Source organism: Rhincodon typus, chromosome 24 (genome assembly GCF_021869965.1).
Source record: "Rhincodon typus isolate 14 chromosome 24, sRhiTyp1.1, whole genome shotgun sequence".
NCBI lineage: Eukaryota > Metazoa > Chordata > Chondrichthyes > Orectolobiformes > Rhincodontidae > Rhincodon > Rhincodon typus.
The window spans coordinates 22175520-22192958 of record NC_063355.1 but is presented as its reverse complement, the minus strand read 5'-3'; the positions used below and the strand labels follow the sequence as shown (position 1 = coordinate 22192958).

General features: G+C 38.8%; 1 protein-coding gene across 1 annotated transcript in view; it reads right to left on the bottom strand.

The window, feature by feature from the left end:
- Nucleotides 1-17439, bottom strand: part of LOC109913383 (huntingtin-interacting protein 1-related protein) — a 254945-nt gene that overhangs the window by 72588 nt on the left and 164918 nt on the right. Inside the window, exons 3-6 of the mRNA XM_048611714.1 lie at nt 16088-16151; nt 14587-14729; nt 12055-12111; nt 1826-1906 (exon numbers count right to left, since the gene is read on the bottom strand). Of these exons, the coding sequence (XP_048467671.1) occupies nt 1826-1906; nt 12055-12111; nt 14587-14729; nt 16088-16151 (345 nt within the window). The remainder of the gene's footprint in view (nt 1-1825; nt 1907-12054; nt 12112-14586; nt 14730-16087; nt 16152-17439) is intronic.

Sequence of the window (17439 nt, the reverse complement as noted above, 5' to 3'; positions counted from 1 at the left end):
TGGAATCAAAAGTTAATATTTTTAGCTGAGGAATGAAAAAAACGAGATAAAAGCATTCCACTCTGAAGGGAAACAGTCAAGGATTACTCATGACTGATTTTGGAGCTAATTCACTCAGATTCGTGAGACATGACAAGGAAGTAGAATAAATCCAATTTAGGATTGGACAAAACCAAAATGTATCCCAATTGTCATTAAAGTAAATATTTTATTAAAAAGACTTTTCCAGTAATAAGAGAAACCCCTATAAGTGTCAGCTTTGGCTCAATGATATCATAGCCTTGTCTTTTTTCTTTTTTTATTCATTCATGGGATGAGGGTATCACTGGCTGGGCAGCATTTATTGCCCATCCCTAATTGCCCAGAGGGCAGTTCAGAGTCAACCACATTGCTGTGGACCTGGTGTCATATGTAGGCCAGACCAGGTAAGGATGGCAGTTTCCTTCCCTAAAGGACATTAGTGAACCAGATGGGGTTTTCTGACAATTGACAATGGATCCATGGTCATCATTAGATTGATAATTCTAGATATTTATTGAATTCAAATTCCACCATCTACCATGGCGGGATTCGAACCCTGGTCCCCAGAACATTATCCGGGTCTCTGGATTAACAGTGATAATACCACTAGACCATCACCTCCCCTTTGAGAGGATGTGTGTTCTAGCAATTTGAGTACACAATCCAGGCTCACCCCTCAGTGTACTGTTGAGAAACAGGTCATACAAGCAGAGATACTATCATTCAGGAACACAAGAACAGCAGGAGTCCACTCAACCCACTGTGTTTGTCCTGCCATTCAATATGTTCAAGGCTGATCAAAAACTTCAATGTCTTTTACTCAACCATGCCCACAGCCCTATATACCATCAGTAATTGGAAATATATTAATGTACACCTTAAACATGCCCAAAATTTGAACCTCCACAGCCCTCTGTGATAGAGAATTCAAAGGTTCACAACCATCTGAGTAAAACCATGTCTCCTCATCTCAGACCTAAGCGGCCTCCCCTTATTTTTAAACTGTACCCACTGGTTCTCGGGAAACAATTTACCTGCAGCTACCCTGTCTGTCCCTGCCTAAACCTTGTAGTTTTCAATGAGATCACCTCTCATGCTTTAAAACTCCAGAGAATACAGGCCCAGTTCATCCAAATAAAAACCGAAAGAACCGCGGACACGATAAATCGGGTCAAAATGTTAAGTTTGATTTCTCTCCACAACTGCTGCCAGATCTGCTGAGCTTTTCCAGCAATTTCTATTTTGGTCTGTAGTTTATCACATCTCTCTTGTGAAGGAGAATGTGTGATCAGAAACTTCCGCACTCTGCTATACAAATTTTATAGATTTACAAAAACTCTTTCTTAACATTTTGTTTTTTGCAATAATGAACTAAGTACAATTTATTTTCTTTGTATTACTTATTCTTGATGATCAATTTTTAAATGGTTTCAAAATAGAAAGTTCGCACTTCATAGGGATTGAATTGTCAAGGTAATAACTGACTTATATAATTAACTATCTGAAACCAATGTTTTCTATCAATTACTTATAAACTAACAACAATTAAGTTTCAAAAGTCATTTATTGGCTGTAAAGTGTAGGGGGCACAATGGAAATGCAACTTTTTTTCCTATTACCTGATTTAATCTTGAGAATGCCTTGTTCTGCTTTATGTAGGCAACAAAACATACTTTAGACACATTAACATCAACATGTAAGGCATGCATAAGTTCTTAAAACATTGGCTTTAATACGAAGTGCCCACCTGGACATCCCCCACAACAATATATCAAATCAGCCATGTCATTTAATAGTACAATACCTTTTTATGAAAATCCATCTTGGTGCTGAGAAGTTTGACATAGACACTTGCCAACTGCCCGTACCGATCATGCATATGGCCCTAGAGGAAAATTTTAGCAAAATTTTAATCACAAAAGTAAAAGATACAACCCTGAAAGGCTTGTATCTATTACAGCATTTTGACAAAATAATGAAAATGTCAAGAAAATACTAATGCATATTGTTATGATCCCAGCTGATGGCAACGTTGGACTAGTCAGATCCTAGAGTAAAACCTGACTTGATTGATCATAACTTTCATTTTTGCAGTTCTTTTTTTAACTGTGGTGGTTAGTCACCAAAACATATGCACACAAGGCTACAAATATTTGTCAACAAAAGAAAAACAAAGCCATTGTATTTGTACATAGACAGCCTAAATGGTTTAGAAAGATCTTAAACACCCAAACAAAGTTTCAACTTGTTTCCTAGTAATATCCCTTACAGATACTCAATACCAGTGATGTATCACACCCTGTCTGAACTCATTAATTTACTTTCTTAACTAACTCTTTACAGTTCTCTTTCTTGGACTGCTGAGACAGTTTTATAACTTCTGGCCTGAACCTCCTTTGAGTTTAGATAACTCCAAAATTTCTGTACAAACTATCAGAGTTTGGAGACTTCATAAATTAAAACCATGTTGCTATAAGGAAACCTGTCTCCTGAATTGAAATCTTGATTCTTCTGATCTGAAGACAAAACTAAAACAAGTGTCCCTCGTTCTGTCTTTTTTACCTGTTTAAGCTCGGCATCATAAACATTTCCTCAATAAATGACAGGTATCCTGCAAGGCACTTGACTGAATCACATGCTTGCTTAAAAATAATATATTTAGGTGACTGTTCAAAATGGCTTTATGATCTCTTGAAAAAAGTTAAGAAGTTTTAAAAAAAGTTACCTTCATAGAACCGAAACCACAACCCATCTGTTTCTATTTTAAAAATTCAAATTCCCAAATGATAATAATATTATAAACACTTATCACAATATCCAGTATCATCTGTTTACTATTTTACTCATTCACGACCATTAGTTGCTAATAAAACCAAAAGATTTGACTTATAATTTTTTTCTGCTTTAACATTCACATCTTAGCCTTGGATAGTTGTACCACTATGCCAGGGTACAAGGGAAATGGACACAGTTATTAATGTTTACATTTTTGCTTGTTTCCGCTTTGACATAATGGCCAACAGGTGAGATAGGAGTGACAGCTCTCGACATCAAGGCAGCATTCGACCAAAGGTAGCATTAAGAAGTCCTAGCAAAACTGGAATCATTGGGCATGGAGGCAAAGTCTCCACTGGTTGGAGTCATACCTGACACATAGGAAGGTGGCTGTGGTTGTTGGAGGTCAGCCACCGCAGATCTAGGACATCTCTGCAGGAATTCCTCAGGGTAGTGTCCTAAGCCCAACCATCTTCAGCTGCTTCATCAATGATGTTCCCTCCATCATAAGGTCAGGAGTGGGGACACAACCCTCAGCACCATCCGTGATTCCTCAGATACTGAAGCAGTCCATGTTCAAATGCAACAAGATCTGGACAATATCCTGGTTTGGGTTGACAAGTGGCAAGTAATATCTGTGCCACACAAATGCCAGGCAATGACCACCTCTAGTAAGAGACAGTATAACCATCGCCGCTTGACATTCAATGGTGTTACAATCACTGAATTACTTACTCACTATCAACATCCTGGGGGGGATACCATTGACCAGAAACTCAATCAGACTTGCCATATAAATGTAGTGGCTACAAGAGCAGGCCAGAAGACAGGAATACTAAGCAAGTAACTCACCTCCTGACTCTCCAAAGCCTGTCCAGCATCTACAAAGCAGAAGTCTGGAGTGTGATGGAATTCTCCCCACTTGCCTGGATGAGTGCAGCCCCAACAACACTTGATACCATCCAAGACAAAGCAGCCCATTTGATTAGCATCTTATCCACAAACATCCATTCCCTACACCTTTGACACTCAGTAGCAACAGTGTGTACCATCTACAAGATGCACTGCAGAAATTCACCAAAGATCCTTAGACAGCATGTTCAAAACCTATGAGCACCTCCATCTAGAAGAACAAGGGCAGCAGATACATGCGAACATCACAATTTGTAAGTTCCTCTCCAAGCCACTCACCACCTTGACATAGAAATACATTGCCGTTCCTTCGCTGTCAAAATACTGGAATTCCCTCCCTAAGGGCATTGTGGGTCAACTTACATCGTGTGATTTGCAGTGATTCAAGAAGGCAGCTCATCACCACCTTCTCACGGGCAATTAGGGACAGGCAATAAATGTTGTCACAGCTGGCAACATCCAAGTCCCATAAACGAATGAAAAAAACTACGACTGGAAATGTAATCTTATGTGCATATTGTATGACCTAGCATGTTGTAATTTTCAGGCAATTTTCTCTCCCATTATAAACTCCTATTATAAATTGTTTTACCGCAGAGGTAAAGGTAAAAGTAAAGTTTCCATAGTCCTGTCAGACCATTAGTCCACCCTCTCATTAGAAGTGGTTTAACCTGAGGGTCAGCAATGCCTCAGGTGAGGGGAGAGTGAATTTGAGATGAAAGCAATCTAATAAAAGGGATATGCAATTTGGTTTCTCAGTGAAAACAGACAACAATTTAAGAGCCATATAAATGCAAGCATAGGATGCTTAATTCATCACTGACAAAACAAATCGCTAATTCACAAATAGCCTTTTATATATTCTTGGTCAACTTGCACTGGAAGCCACTCTATCAATATTGCTCAGTAAATTGCCTTTATCGATCAATTCCTACAATCTGTTAGTAGATTGCCCAGGGTAATATATGTTAAAGAGTGGTGATAAATATTAAACGGTGGTGATAATTGGACCATTTTAAAGTTATAAATTCGCGCCTCTATATTCACATTTTCATAGTAAATTTCCTTGTCCATAATTATAAGGAAATAGCCTATGTTAACTTGTCAAATTACAATTTTCTCCTGTAGTAACTTGCTGTTACAGTTTGAAATTTGCCTTTCTCGCATTTGTCCTGATCAATACACAATAAAAAGCTTCAGTGCAATATTTTCTGCAATATATGTTATAATTAAGCTTTCCAGCCAGTAACAGTGCTCCAACATCTCCATTCACAGTGAGAATGACAGCAATTTTTGTTATAAATGTGGACTTTGGAACTGATAATGGGAAACATTGCCAGAAACAGCAAGCATATGTAAATTTTTCAATCTAGATAGATAGATAAATAGATATAGATAGACAGACAATGTACGCTAATGTACATAATTATAAGTACCTTTTACATAAATTGCATGATATACATGAACTGGAGATTGATTCTTTCCAAATATATAGATAATGTTGTACTGCTGGGCCTATACATAACATTTCACATTTTAACAGATTTAATTTACTATGGACGTCACAGTACAGATGGCAAACTGTAACTCAGCTGGGAACACAACTTAGAAACTCTCATAATCAGTGTTTCATCTGGAGAGCTTAATGCTGCCCACCCTACTGACACCAGCCTTACTGAATAAAGCATCAGGAGTGTTGGCTGACTCAGTGTAACGAAAGAGTGAACAGAGTGTCACAGCATTCCTGATGTGCACCCTTGTGGGCGTCACCAAATGATATTTTTTCCTTGGTGGCTGCTTCACTGGAGACTCAATTTCTATATATAGACTAACAGTTGGTTGGGAGTATTGCATGGTCTGAAATAGTGTTTATCCAGCACATGAACAATAAAAGTCCATCTACAAGTCCAGGAGCAATGAGAGGACACATTTATATTGTGTCAATCTGGATTCAGTGGTAGCAATATTGCACCTGAGCAAAAAGCTATACGCTTGGGGTACACTCTATGAGCATAGAATACATGCTGACACTCCATGTAATATTGAGGGATACCACACTGTTGGGGACACTGTTTTTCAAAGAGGTGTAAAATAGAGATCCCTTCTGCCCTCTCAGGTAGACAGTGAAATAGTGTTGTGGGATCTTTGGTGAGCTCCCTCATAGTAACCTGGCCGGTATTTATGCCTCAATAAAGAATTGGAATTAATTTATTGGGTAAGTAATAGCAAAACAACTGAAAAATCATAATGTGATCAAGCAGAGTCAGTATGGCGTAATGAAAGGAAAATCATGGCTGACTAATTTATTAGAGTTTTTTGAGCAAGTCTCAACCAGAGTGGATAGAGGGGAACCAGAAGAAGTGTTATATTTGGAATTCCAGAAGACATTTGACAATGTAACTCACAAGAGGTTAAGTAATCAGAGCCCACAGTGTTGGGGGTCGCACATTGCCATGGATAGAGATTTGGCTGACGGACAGGAAACAGTGAGAGGGGATAAGAGTTCTTTTTCAGGTTTGTGACCCATCACCAGTAAGGTTCCACAGGGATCAATGCTGGGACCGCAACTGTTTAAAATATATCAATGACTCAGAGGAAGTGAATGTTCTGAAGCCAAACTTGCAGACAACACAAAAATAAGTGGAAAGGAAGGTTGTGAGGTGGGGTACAAACCAGTTAGAGAGAAATTGATAGATTTCTTAAGTGGGATATAAGTTGGCAAATGAAGTATAATGCAGGAAAATGCAAAGTTGTTCATTTTGGAAGGGAGAATGAAAGAAGAGTATTACTTAAATGGAGAAAAACTGCACAAAGCTGCAACACAAAGGGACACGGGGTACTTGTGCATGAAACGCAGAAAGCTAGTACAGTGCAGCAGGTAATCAGGAAAGCTAACAGAATGTTGGCCTCTATTTCATGGGTGTATAAGAGTAGGGAAATCTTACTCTAACTGTACAAGGTGCTGGTGCTCTTGAGTATTGTGAGCTGTTTTGGTCTTCTTATATCTAAGAAAATATATTATTTCATTAGTGGCAGCTCAGAGAAGGTTCTCCAGGATGATCCCTGATATGGAGGCATTGTCTTATGAGCAAAGGCTAAACAGGTTGAGACTCTACTCACTGGAGTTTAGGCTAATGAGAGGTGACCTCATTGAAACATTTGGATTCTTAAGAGGTTTGACAGGGCAAATGCTGAAAGGATGCCACAGAGATCAGTGAGGGCAGAGTCCTTGCGTATATTTAAGGCTGAGATAGATTCTTGATCAGTAGGGGCATCAAAGGTTATGGGGAAAGGGCAGGAAAGTGGATGAGAAGAATATCGCATCAGCCATGATCCTATTAAATGGAGGAGCAAGCTGAAGCAGCCAAATCACCTACTCGTGTTCCTGTTTCTTATGGTCTTAACTGGTCATTGGTTTTGTGCTGTTTATGGGACTTTGTGCAGATTGGCTGCTGCATTCTTCTAAGTGACTACATTCTTAAACATTTCTCATTAGCTTTGGGGTGTTTGAGGTCGGTATGAGGGTCAAACTATCAAAAAACTGAAACAAGAACACAGCTTGTTTCAAACTCATCCCCTTCAATTTTACCAAAAGCTGGATGAGAGGCAAGAGCCTGACCTGCTTATAGGAGGAGAGTTGGTTATTGAAAACTTCTAAAATCGGGGCTGCATGTTTTCATTTTAACAATGTTTTGACACATGCTGCCCAGGTTTCATCGGCCTCAAAAGATTCAACAGTTTAAAGATGGCCTGTGGGCTAAATCCAAATGCAGGGTATCTTTACAGGACTGCTTATGGGTCAGGAGTGGTTCCTTCAAGCACAACTAACCACTGAATAATTCCTCACCCTCACAGTATCCATACTTCCTAACAACCTCCCCTCCACAAAATATTCTCCTCCAGCAATCTCTCCTCCCTTGACCACAGACCACAATGTTACTACCTTGTCCCAGCTGCTTTTTTCCTCACTGGCTCCCGTGGAGCACATTGTTTTCCAATCAACAGGCAACCAGCCTTTTAATTAGACTAGTTGTCAAGGCAGGAAACCCAGAAGAAAGGAAATTAAAAAGACACCCTGCAGTTAAGAACTGCAGGATTTGTGAGAAACAATCAAGTCCGTGCTTCCTGTGCTCCCTTCTCCACCACATCCCACATTTACCTCCCCTCTCACCTTCACATCTGAAACCAAACATGTAGACCCTGTGAATAATGGGGGCCAACATCCTTCTGGATAATGGATTTACAATTTTAACTGGTGATAAGGTCACTGGTAGCCATGCCCTGAAGTTTGAAACTCATAACAAATTTTGTTTTCTCTCGCATCAACCACACATATGACGTCATTAACGAAATATTTTATGGTATAGGTTTAAATTGACCTGCCAAACTGGGACAAAGTGAGACGAGTCATAATGACATTCTTCGATAAAATTCATAAGGAGAAGTCTGAGTTTCTAATGGTTAATTGATAACATCATCAATAGTAGTTTAATAGGAATTAGGTTTCACAAATATGAGAATGGCAGTGAGAATGGGTATTCACCTTTCTAAACACATTTTCAAGTTTCTCTTAGAACTGATGGTAAAATGGGGTTTATGGCCTTATCTTTCAGTGAATGTCAATTCTGTAGCTTTCATCTTCTACAGCTGAATACTACTTCATATTTTTGAAGAGGTGGTTTCACATAAGTTTATATAGAAGTGATTCAGGAGTAAAAATGTATGGCTGCAATGGTAAATGGGCTTTCTGATGTGGAGTACACCCACGAAGGTTACAAAGGCCCTTGTTCCCATTCACAATTTGTTTTGGTACTTAGTTTTAATCTGTGTTGCTGTATTGGTGTTACAACTGTCCTGAGGTCACCAGGTGGAAAAGTTCAGAGTTCCTGACCTTAATGTTATCCAATGACTCTTACAGGGGTTCAGTGCAGATCTACAACTATTGAACAAGGAGCAAGGATTGAGTCCAGAATTGGAGGCCACATGGCTGAATGTCAGCTGTCAGTCCAGTGACATACTAGATGAAGAGTGACAAATGTGTAGCTCATCAGAAACTCAGTATTTTCAGAACAGGGTTGGAGAAGGTTGGACCACTTTAGCTGGTTCCACAATTGATTTAAAATGACTTAGTCCTTAAAAACACTTTATGTAGCTGCTTTCGTTTTGAGTTTAAAGATTGGAGAACATTGATGTTCTAAATAAATTAGCTAATTTTTAATCTCCCCCATCAACAATTATACTACCTTCATTACCACTGACCCAGGGCTAAGCAGAGCATGATACCTTTCATTTTAATTAGCTCCTGTGTTGAATAAAATGTAAGGCATTTGGGTTTTGGAGATTGGTTGCGGTATGGGTCTGAATTTTATGGGGATGGGGCATGGGAACCCTAGGAGTTCAAATAATGAACTCTGACACTGTAGAATTCTGAAAGATGGCTTTTAATCGTCCGTGTCTATTGACACCACAAACGTGGCTGCTGTGCACCACTGAAAATTCATGCATGTGTGCTTACCAGAACTGGCACATGTGCATTTAAATGAGTTTGTTTAAATATCCAAGCCCCTGACCCGCACTCCTCCCTGATCCCACTCGCCCAAACCCTTCACACAAACACAGCAGTGTTCCTTCCCCCTCCCTCCAGATGATGGGGAGTGGGCATCACTGGCTAGGCCAGCACTTATTGCCAACTCTAAATGCCCTTCAACCGAGTGGCTCATTAGGCCATTTCAGAGGGCAGTTAAGAGTCAACCACACAGCAGTGGGTCTAGAGTTGCTTTAAGCAGAACCGGATAAGGATGACAGATTTCCTTCACTAAAGGACATTAGAGAACCAGATGAGTTCTTATGACAAAACAGCACTGTCTAGACAGTTGCTATTAGACTAGATTTTAATTCCAGATTTTATTTTAATAAATTCAAATTTCACCACCTGCCATAGTGGGATTCGAACCCATGTCCCCAGAACATTAGTCTGGGACTTGTGATTATGAGTCCGGTGGCAATACCAATACAACACCACATCCCACTAGATCCACCAGGATGAAACCAGGAATAAGAATCTAAAGTTTAGCAGTGTGTGTGGACAATAGACTGTCTCTTGGCACAGGGCTTTTCTTATGAGAAGAAATTGATTGGCATGGGACTATGTTCTCTGGAGATTAAAAACAAAAACAGTGACTCTATCATCAGGAAGAATTCCACTGCACTTTGTCAAAATAGTACCATCAATTTTTTTTCCATCTGCCCAATAGCATCATGTAGGCCTCAGTTTGAATGTTTTGCCTGAAAGATAACATCTTCAATATGTAGCACTCTCAGTGTCAGCTGAGATTATTGTCCTGAAGACCACAAGTGGAACTTGAACCCACTGCCTGAGAAATGAGACTGCTACCAGCTGAATCAGACCCATCACTAACCTTCAGAAATAACATGGATAATATAAAACCAGCTTCAATATCAATGGTGAGCTCCACTACAAACGCTCAAAACAAAGGTTACATTGTTAATAACAGTATATACTCTCAGAAATAAGACATTTGGTTTCCTGCCACGGAACCTCTTTGAACGGGACAAAGTATTCTGACATGCTAACGCCATGATACAAAATTATCAAGTCCTGATACGCAAGAACTCTTCTTGTAATCCCATTAGAACATACTGTGAGAAGAAGGTTCTTGATACATAAAAAGTATCGAAACCTGCTTTCGAAAAGATGCAACTGAAATGACAATAAATTTGACAGTTCAACCAATATCAACTATTCCAAAGAGCATTTATAATGTTAGATGGTCAATCTCCTGTCTTTATCTCTAATTGTCACAGCTTGTGACACTACTTCACAGTTTAGACAATCCCATTTTACTGGCACCACAATGCATGTTTAGGCCTATATTCAGTGCATAAATGAGTCCCATTTCCAGCTAACAAACAGATTTTTAGAGCTCTTATCAATGTTAGAATTTGGCCTCAATTTTTCAGCTCAGTACATGTTTAGGCTTATACTCACCCTAGAAGTCAGTGTGTGGAATCAAGCAGGCAAAACTAGTTGTGTTGCCAGAAAGGTTTGCAGGTGGTTAAGGCTCAAACAGAGCACATCCCATAAATAGGGTCCACCTGCGCCAACACTGCTGGTTCACATCATACACTCAGCATATCAGTCAGTGACTGCCTTTGGCAGGATTTCTTGAAGCTTCTGCGGTCGATTCATTTTTCTTTCATGAATGAGACACGGGCATCACTGGCTAAGCCAGCATTTATTTCCCATGATAGTAGGATTTGCAGATGCTGGAGAATCTCAGATAACAAGGTGTAGAGCTGGATGAACATCTAGGGTCTAGGCCCGAAACGTCAGCTTTCCTGCTCCTCTGATGCTGCTTGGCCTGCTGTGTTCATCCAGCTCTACACCTTGTTACCTCTATTTATTTACCATGCCTAATTGCCCAAAGGGCAGTTCAGAATCAATCATTTTGCTGTGAGTCATGCAGGCTAAACCAGATAAGGATGGCAAATTTCCTTCGTGTACCAGATTTTCTTTTCCAAAAATGACAATCAACAGTGAATTATGTGGTCATCATAAGGCCAGCCTTTTCTTCCAGATTTTTAGTGAGCTCAAATTTCAGGACGTGCCGTGATGGGATTTGACCCCATGTCCAGAGATCATTAGCCTGGGGTTCTGAATTACTCGTCTCATGACATTATCACTACGCTACCACCTCCCTAATGTGTCTCAATCTAAGGTGTAATATATTAAAAGCTGACTTTCATGCAAGCCTCCTGTGAACCGTGTTCACCATAAATCACTCCTTTCATTCATGAACGGAAAGTATCCATGTAAAACCTGTCAGTCTATAAATACCTATGCTTTCCAATGGAAACTACATATGAAAAACAGGTCTTGCTGGACCTATGCCTTTATCCAACTACCACCTCTAAGTGTAGAGAACTTACAGCAAGGAAAGCTTATGTATTCAGTTTCTAAAATTAATGTAGACATAGGATTTTATAAAAGAAATACAAGACATCAAAATAGAGACTGAATTATATCTGGAAGGTCTGATCCAACTATTTCCCTGTTGCCTTATTTCATTTGAAGACTACAGGTCATGATAACTCCACATATATGAATGCCAGAGGGGATCCACAAATGTGAAAATTTTAACATTTACTCAACTTATTGACACATCTGTCAAACATGCGTGTTAACATTTTTCAGTAGAAATCCCCATATGCCATGGCAGTTACAGAACAATTGAAAAGAGAAAGAAAAATAAATAAATATCTAAAAACTATTCCTGGCACCATCTTTCTGAAAGAGACTGCCACAATTCTCAAGATTCATCTTACCCATAAGTTTCCCATTTCACAGATATTACTTTTATGTCTGGTGAAGTCATGAAGAACCTAGGAAAGAAGTAGAAACGAGTTTTGTGACACAAAGAATAACTTCTCTCAACATTAAGAGTATCATATAAATCATATCTCTAAGAAACTGGCCCGGCTTTCTCAGGAAATGAGATGAATCCTGAAAAAAAAGCCTCAATTTTCAGACTGAGAAAGTAAACTAAATGTTACTCGTCTTCAAAATTAGTGCATACGTTGTGGCCAAAACAGCAAATATCGTCAGTTTTGAAACCAGTCAAAGCTAAAAGCAGATAACCTAATGAGCAGGTGATTTCAGCGTCTCCCCTAAATGTTTTGCGTAAACTTAACAAAATGCTCTTCTTCCTTCATAGCTAATGGTTTAATTGTACTCAATACACAACAATTTGTTAACACATTAAGAGTGCAAGAACTAGTTTGTTTCCTTAATTTATTTATGGGCATATTTCATGTGGGAACCATTAGCTTAAAAGATTTGAAAGTCTAGTTAACAGTTGAAAAGGATGACACCAGATTTCAAGTTTTAAGACTTGTACTGTGACAGACTAAAAACAACACTCACTATACACTATTCTTATAATTAATTTATACTTTAAACAGAACTTATTAATTTTTAGAAAAAACACACTTCACAGATATACTTTACGCTGTTCCTCAAGTATTCTTTTGATTTTCTTGGACCCAGTCCAAAGTGATTCTTACCTCCTAAGGGTTTAACTCTGTTCTTTTCATTTCCCATCTGGTAACTTTTAATCCCAGAGTCATCTTCCACAAAGGGAGTTTTTTCTAGAAATTCCCATTTAATTCCCATTCCTATTTAGCTCCAGTGACACAAATCTTCCAGCCTAACTGTAAATCCTTTTCAGTCAGACCATGAGCTCCAATGGATATTCCAACACAGTGAACCACAGAAACTATCACCCTCTAGCTGCTCCCTCTCTCTCAGATCCTGGCATATCACCTGTGTCTGAGAGTTTTGGGGATAATTAGAGACCCTTGCCATTCCAAAATCCATCTCTATGACAACATGAATCACACGGGCCTTGTATCCAGGTAGAAATGAAATTAGCTATCTTTAAGATCTTAACTCTCTTATCATGGAAGTGAACAGTTTAAGCATAACTGCTGGCAATCTGATATTCTCAACACCAGGGTAGCCATTGTAAAAACAGATGCTGCTGCCAAGATCGCCACATGAATACTTTGCACCTTCTTTCCAGCAAACAATTCACATCTCCCTTTAACCTATAGCAACATCACCCAGGTCTGTTGTTAAGCAGATTTCAGAACATGTCACATGACCCCATTACACCCTAAAGTAAACACACAGTCTCGAAACATAATAATCATAGATTTGTTTTGTAGCAATATAGATTTTGTTTTGTTACAGCAGTGAAACTCCAGAAACGTTCAAGAGAAAGCTTCAGCCTATGAGTATTGCATGAATGTTTTCCTTTGAAGTTTAAAAAAATAGACAATGACTATTTCTGCAAAAAAAGAGTCATATTGGACTCAAAACATTAACTCTGTTTTGTTGTATGCTGCCAGGTGTGCTGAGTTCCTCCAGCCTTTTCTGTGGTTGTTTTAGATTTCCAGCAACTACAGCATTTTACTTTGGTAAGGTATCAGTCCTCCTCAGGCAATATTATCTTTCCATACCACACCATTAATCTCTACTCTTTGGATTCAAAAACCATCAGCAATGTGTATATGAGCCACGTGGATCACAGAAATGGGAACACCATACACATGCCGCCAACAGTTCATTATCCATGTGAAAGCACCTTGAAAAATGCCTTAGAGATAGTAGGAACTGCAGATGCTGGAGAATCTGAGATAACAAGGTGTAGAGCTGGATGAACACAGCAGGCCAAGCAGCATCAGAGGAGCAGGAAAGCCGATGTTTCGGGCCTAGACCCTTCTTCAGAAATTTCCACATATGTTCCGGGTGGGTTTCTTGTGTGATACCCCCATTTCTGCTTGCATACCAGTGTGTAATAATGAAGTCGTACTGGCCTTTGATGGAACCCAAGTGATAACCTTGACCCAGGACAGAAGTCAGGACAAAGAGAAGAAGGGTTCTATCTGTATCCTTTTGGAGTTCCTTTAGATTTGTACTAAACTTCAGGCTTTTGAGGTGTGAACACATCACTCATTTCCATGCCACTGCAAAATAGACTCTCAAGCCTCCTATGATCAAAATATTATGTTCCCATAATATTTCTCCAAAATATTAATTCACTTTAAAGCAGAATAAAGAGTCATATCTACCACTTCATGCAATCTATAATGAATGTTACATCTCAGAATTACACTCAAGACATCAACAAATTGAAAAAAAGTAGCTTGTTTCATGTATCAAAAATGCCTTTCCTGGATTTAACAAAACTGTTGTGCCAAAACATTTAAAAGTACTGGTAAAATGAAGGACTGAACAGTTTTGCAGGTTGAACAATCTTTTACAAAACTTTGAAAATTAGATAAAAAGTGACTTACATTTGGATGTCCATCTCTGAGGACCTTGTGCAGGACATGACAGAACTTCCAACTCATGATGGAACTGCTGGATAATGGAAGGCCAATTGCATAGGACCAAAAGGTAAATGCGCCTTTCTCATGATGTGTTCCCAATATAATTCATTCAGTGGAGTCAAGAAACTCAAGAAAAATGGTAAAGACAAAATGTCACAGCTAAATTATTTAAAGTCATTAGGCATTTGTTTCATTTTGCCAATTCTTGATAACGTGATTAAACGAGAAAATTTTGCTTTAATCCCCAGGGGTTTTAGTTAAAAAGGACTTTCAGTTAGACTTAGTGCAATTTTTTTTAGGAAACAAAATCTAGTTAAAATTAGATCCTCCTCCAAGAATAAAATTATTTAAATGTACAAAGCTGGGTGTTCTCATCCATTTATTTCATCAGTTTTGACAGGATTTGAGGTTCAAGGAAGAGATGCAATGAGAACTTGTCCCATATTTAAGAAAACTTTGCCATAGCTTAATTCAATTGCATCCCATTGCTATAAAAAGCCCACCGAAGTCAATATTTAGAAAGCAGAATGCTCCATTCTTTTTGATGGAGATAGTCTTATTTGGGTATACTTGGGCAAGCCACTCATTTCCTTATCAATTCTCATGATATTTACAGCATTGTGAAAGAAAGGAAAGAAATAATTGAATTAGACTTACTGTCAAATGGAAAATCTGGTTAAATTATAGACAGACAGTCATGTAGTCAAAACCAGTAGCTAGTATTTGCAAGTGCAAATGAGGATGTTTTAGGAGCTATCCATATTTAACTGCTTCTTGATAATTCTCTTTCTCTTTGCATTCAATCTTCAGCGTTGTGTGCATGACATTACGTAGACATTACAAGTGAAAAAAGATAAATGAAAAAATATGCAAATGTATATCTAGATAAACAGTGTGGAAGCAATAAGATAGAGACAGAGTATTTGGTTTAAATGTCTAAAGACATATCCTGGTGTAAGTGCAGTCATAGAAAGGGAAACAAAGGAGACACAGATGGAAAAACACTTCCTTTCACTTCAAGGAGCACAGTTCAAACCCAAAGTAAAAAGAAGACATAAACTTCCTTTATTGCCAGGTTTCTGATAGTGCTAACATGGTGACCTCTGGCCATAGATCCACAGTATAAAATTGTTTACAAGTTAGCGCTAATCAGAACGCTAATAAAGGATGTCTGGTCTGAGAAATGGAATCAACACATCAATAAATTTGTAAGAGGTTCCAGGCACAGTTAATGCACAATAGCGGGGGGATTGACTTACTCTTTATCTTGTCTATTTCAGCAAATGTGCTAATGGTTGGCCAAAGGCAAAAAAAAATGAATGCCCAGGCTGGCAGAACTTGACCAAGGAGTAGAATGACCAAAGTAAGCCACTTAACCTTTGCCAAACAAATTGATCAAATGAATTTTACCTCAAGTTATTAATAAGAATCTGGAACCAAACTTTCTCTAAAATGAAAAGGATACTTCGCGCATGCTTTTCTTTGACAGGTACCTCCTGGCTGTTAATAGCTTTGCTGATGCTGGCAGCCTGAAAGAGAAAAGAAAAAGTCACTTGGATCGCAACACATGTACCAGCAGAATTCAGATAGGTTCATCCGTGGAGCTGGGAGAAGGCAAATTCACAGTAAAATTTGAACTTGAATTTCCTCATCTCATTCATAGCGGAAGAAGTTGATGTAGAGGTATTATCACTCAGCTGGTACTCCAGTGGCCCAAGCTAACTGCTCTGGGAACATGAGTTCAAACCCCAAAACAGGAGCAAGTGGAATTTAAGTTCACGGAATAAATCAGAATTATAAAGCTAGTCATGACCATGACAACCATTGCTGTAAAAAAAAACACCTGGTTCACAGCTGTCCTTTACTGAAGGAAACCTGTTGTCTTACCCAGGTTGCTCTCTATGTGACCTCAGGCCCAAAGCAATATGGCTGATTATTAACTGCCCTCTGAAATGGTTCAGTAAGCCACTCAGTTCAAGTGTAATTAGATACAGATAATAAATGCTGGTCTTGCCAGTGATTCCCATATCCCATGAAAGAATAAATAAAAGTTACACCACCATTGTAATAATGTGCAGATTCACATTGTATGACGTACAGAACAGATTCACCATACACCAGCGCAGGAAACTGATTTCTGATAACGTGGTGTGATCTAATGGAAATCTTTATAAACCTATCTTTCTGGAGACCAAAGGACAATAATGTTGTCCTTTCAAAGTAGCTGACACCTTAGGAAATCAGTCAGCAAATAACAGAAAGTGATATTAATAAACTGACCATCATCCAAAGGAAACCACACAGAAATTGGGTGCACACTGCCTAGGCAATCCGAGACTGATCATGTGCTGTTCATGCAATAGCAAATGTATCAGAGTTCATGGGCATCACTGACCATGCACAGAGATAGAGGCTAGTGTGATGTGAACCATGGGGTTTATATGTGTAATTTTTAACATTAGTTGCTATGAGGTTGGATGTCTTATTTTTTAAGTAAGTAAATTTTAAGATGTGTTTGCCTGAAGTTAATAATTGACTTGTAAGTACTCAGTAACGGTGACAATTCCTTTAAAAAACACGTTTTGAAACTTGGCTGTGGAGCGGATGGATTTGTGCACTCGTGAACTTTTGTTTATTTTAAATTATGAGGCCTCAAAGGTTTATTAGAGTGTTCCAGGATCTATATTATTAAGCTTAAGGGAAGTATTCATAACAGAGACAGGGAGTTTTAGTTGCACTTTTAACTTTTGGTAGTGTTAGTCCTGTGGAACCCTTGGAGTAGGGTGGCTGTATACAGCAGTGCTCCTAAGAGAGGTG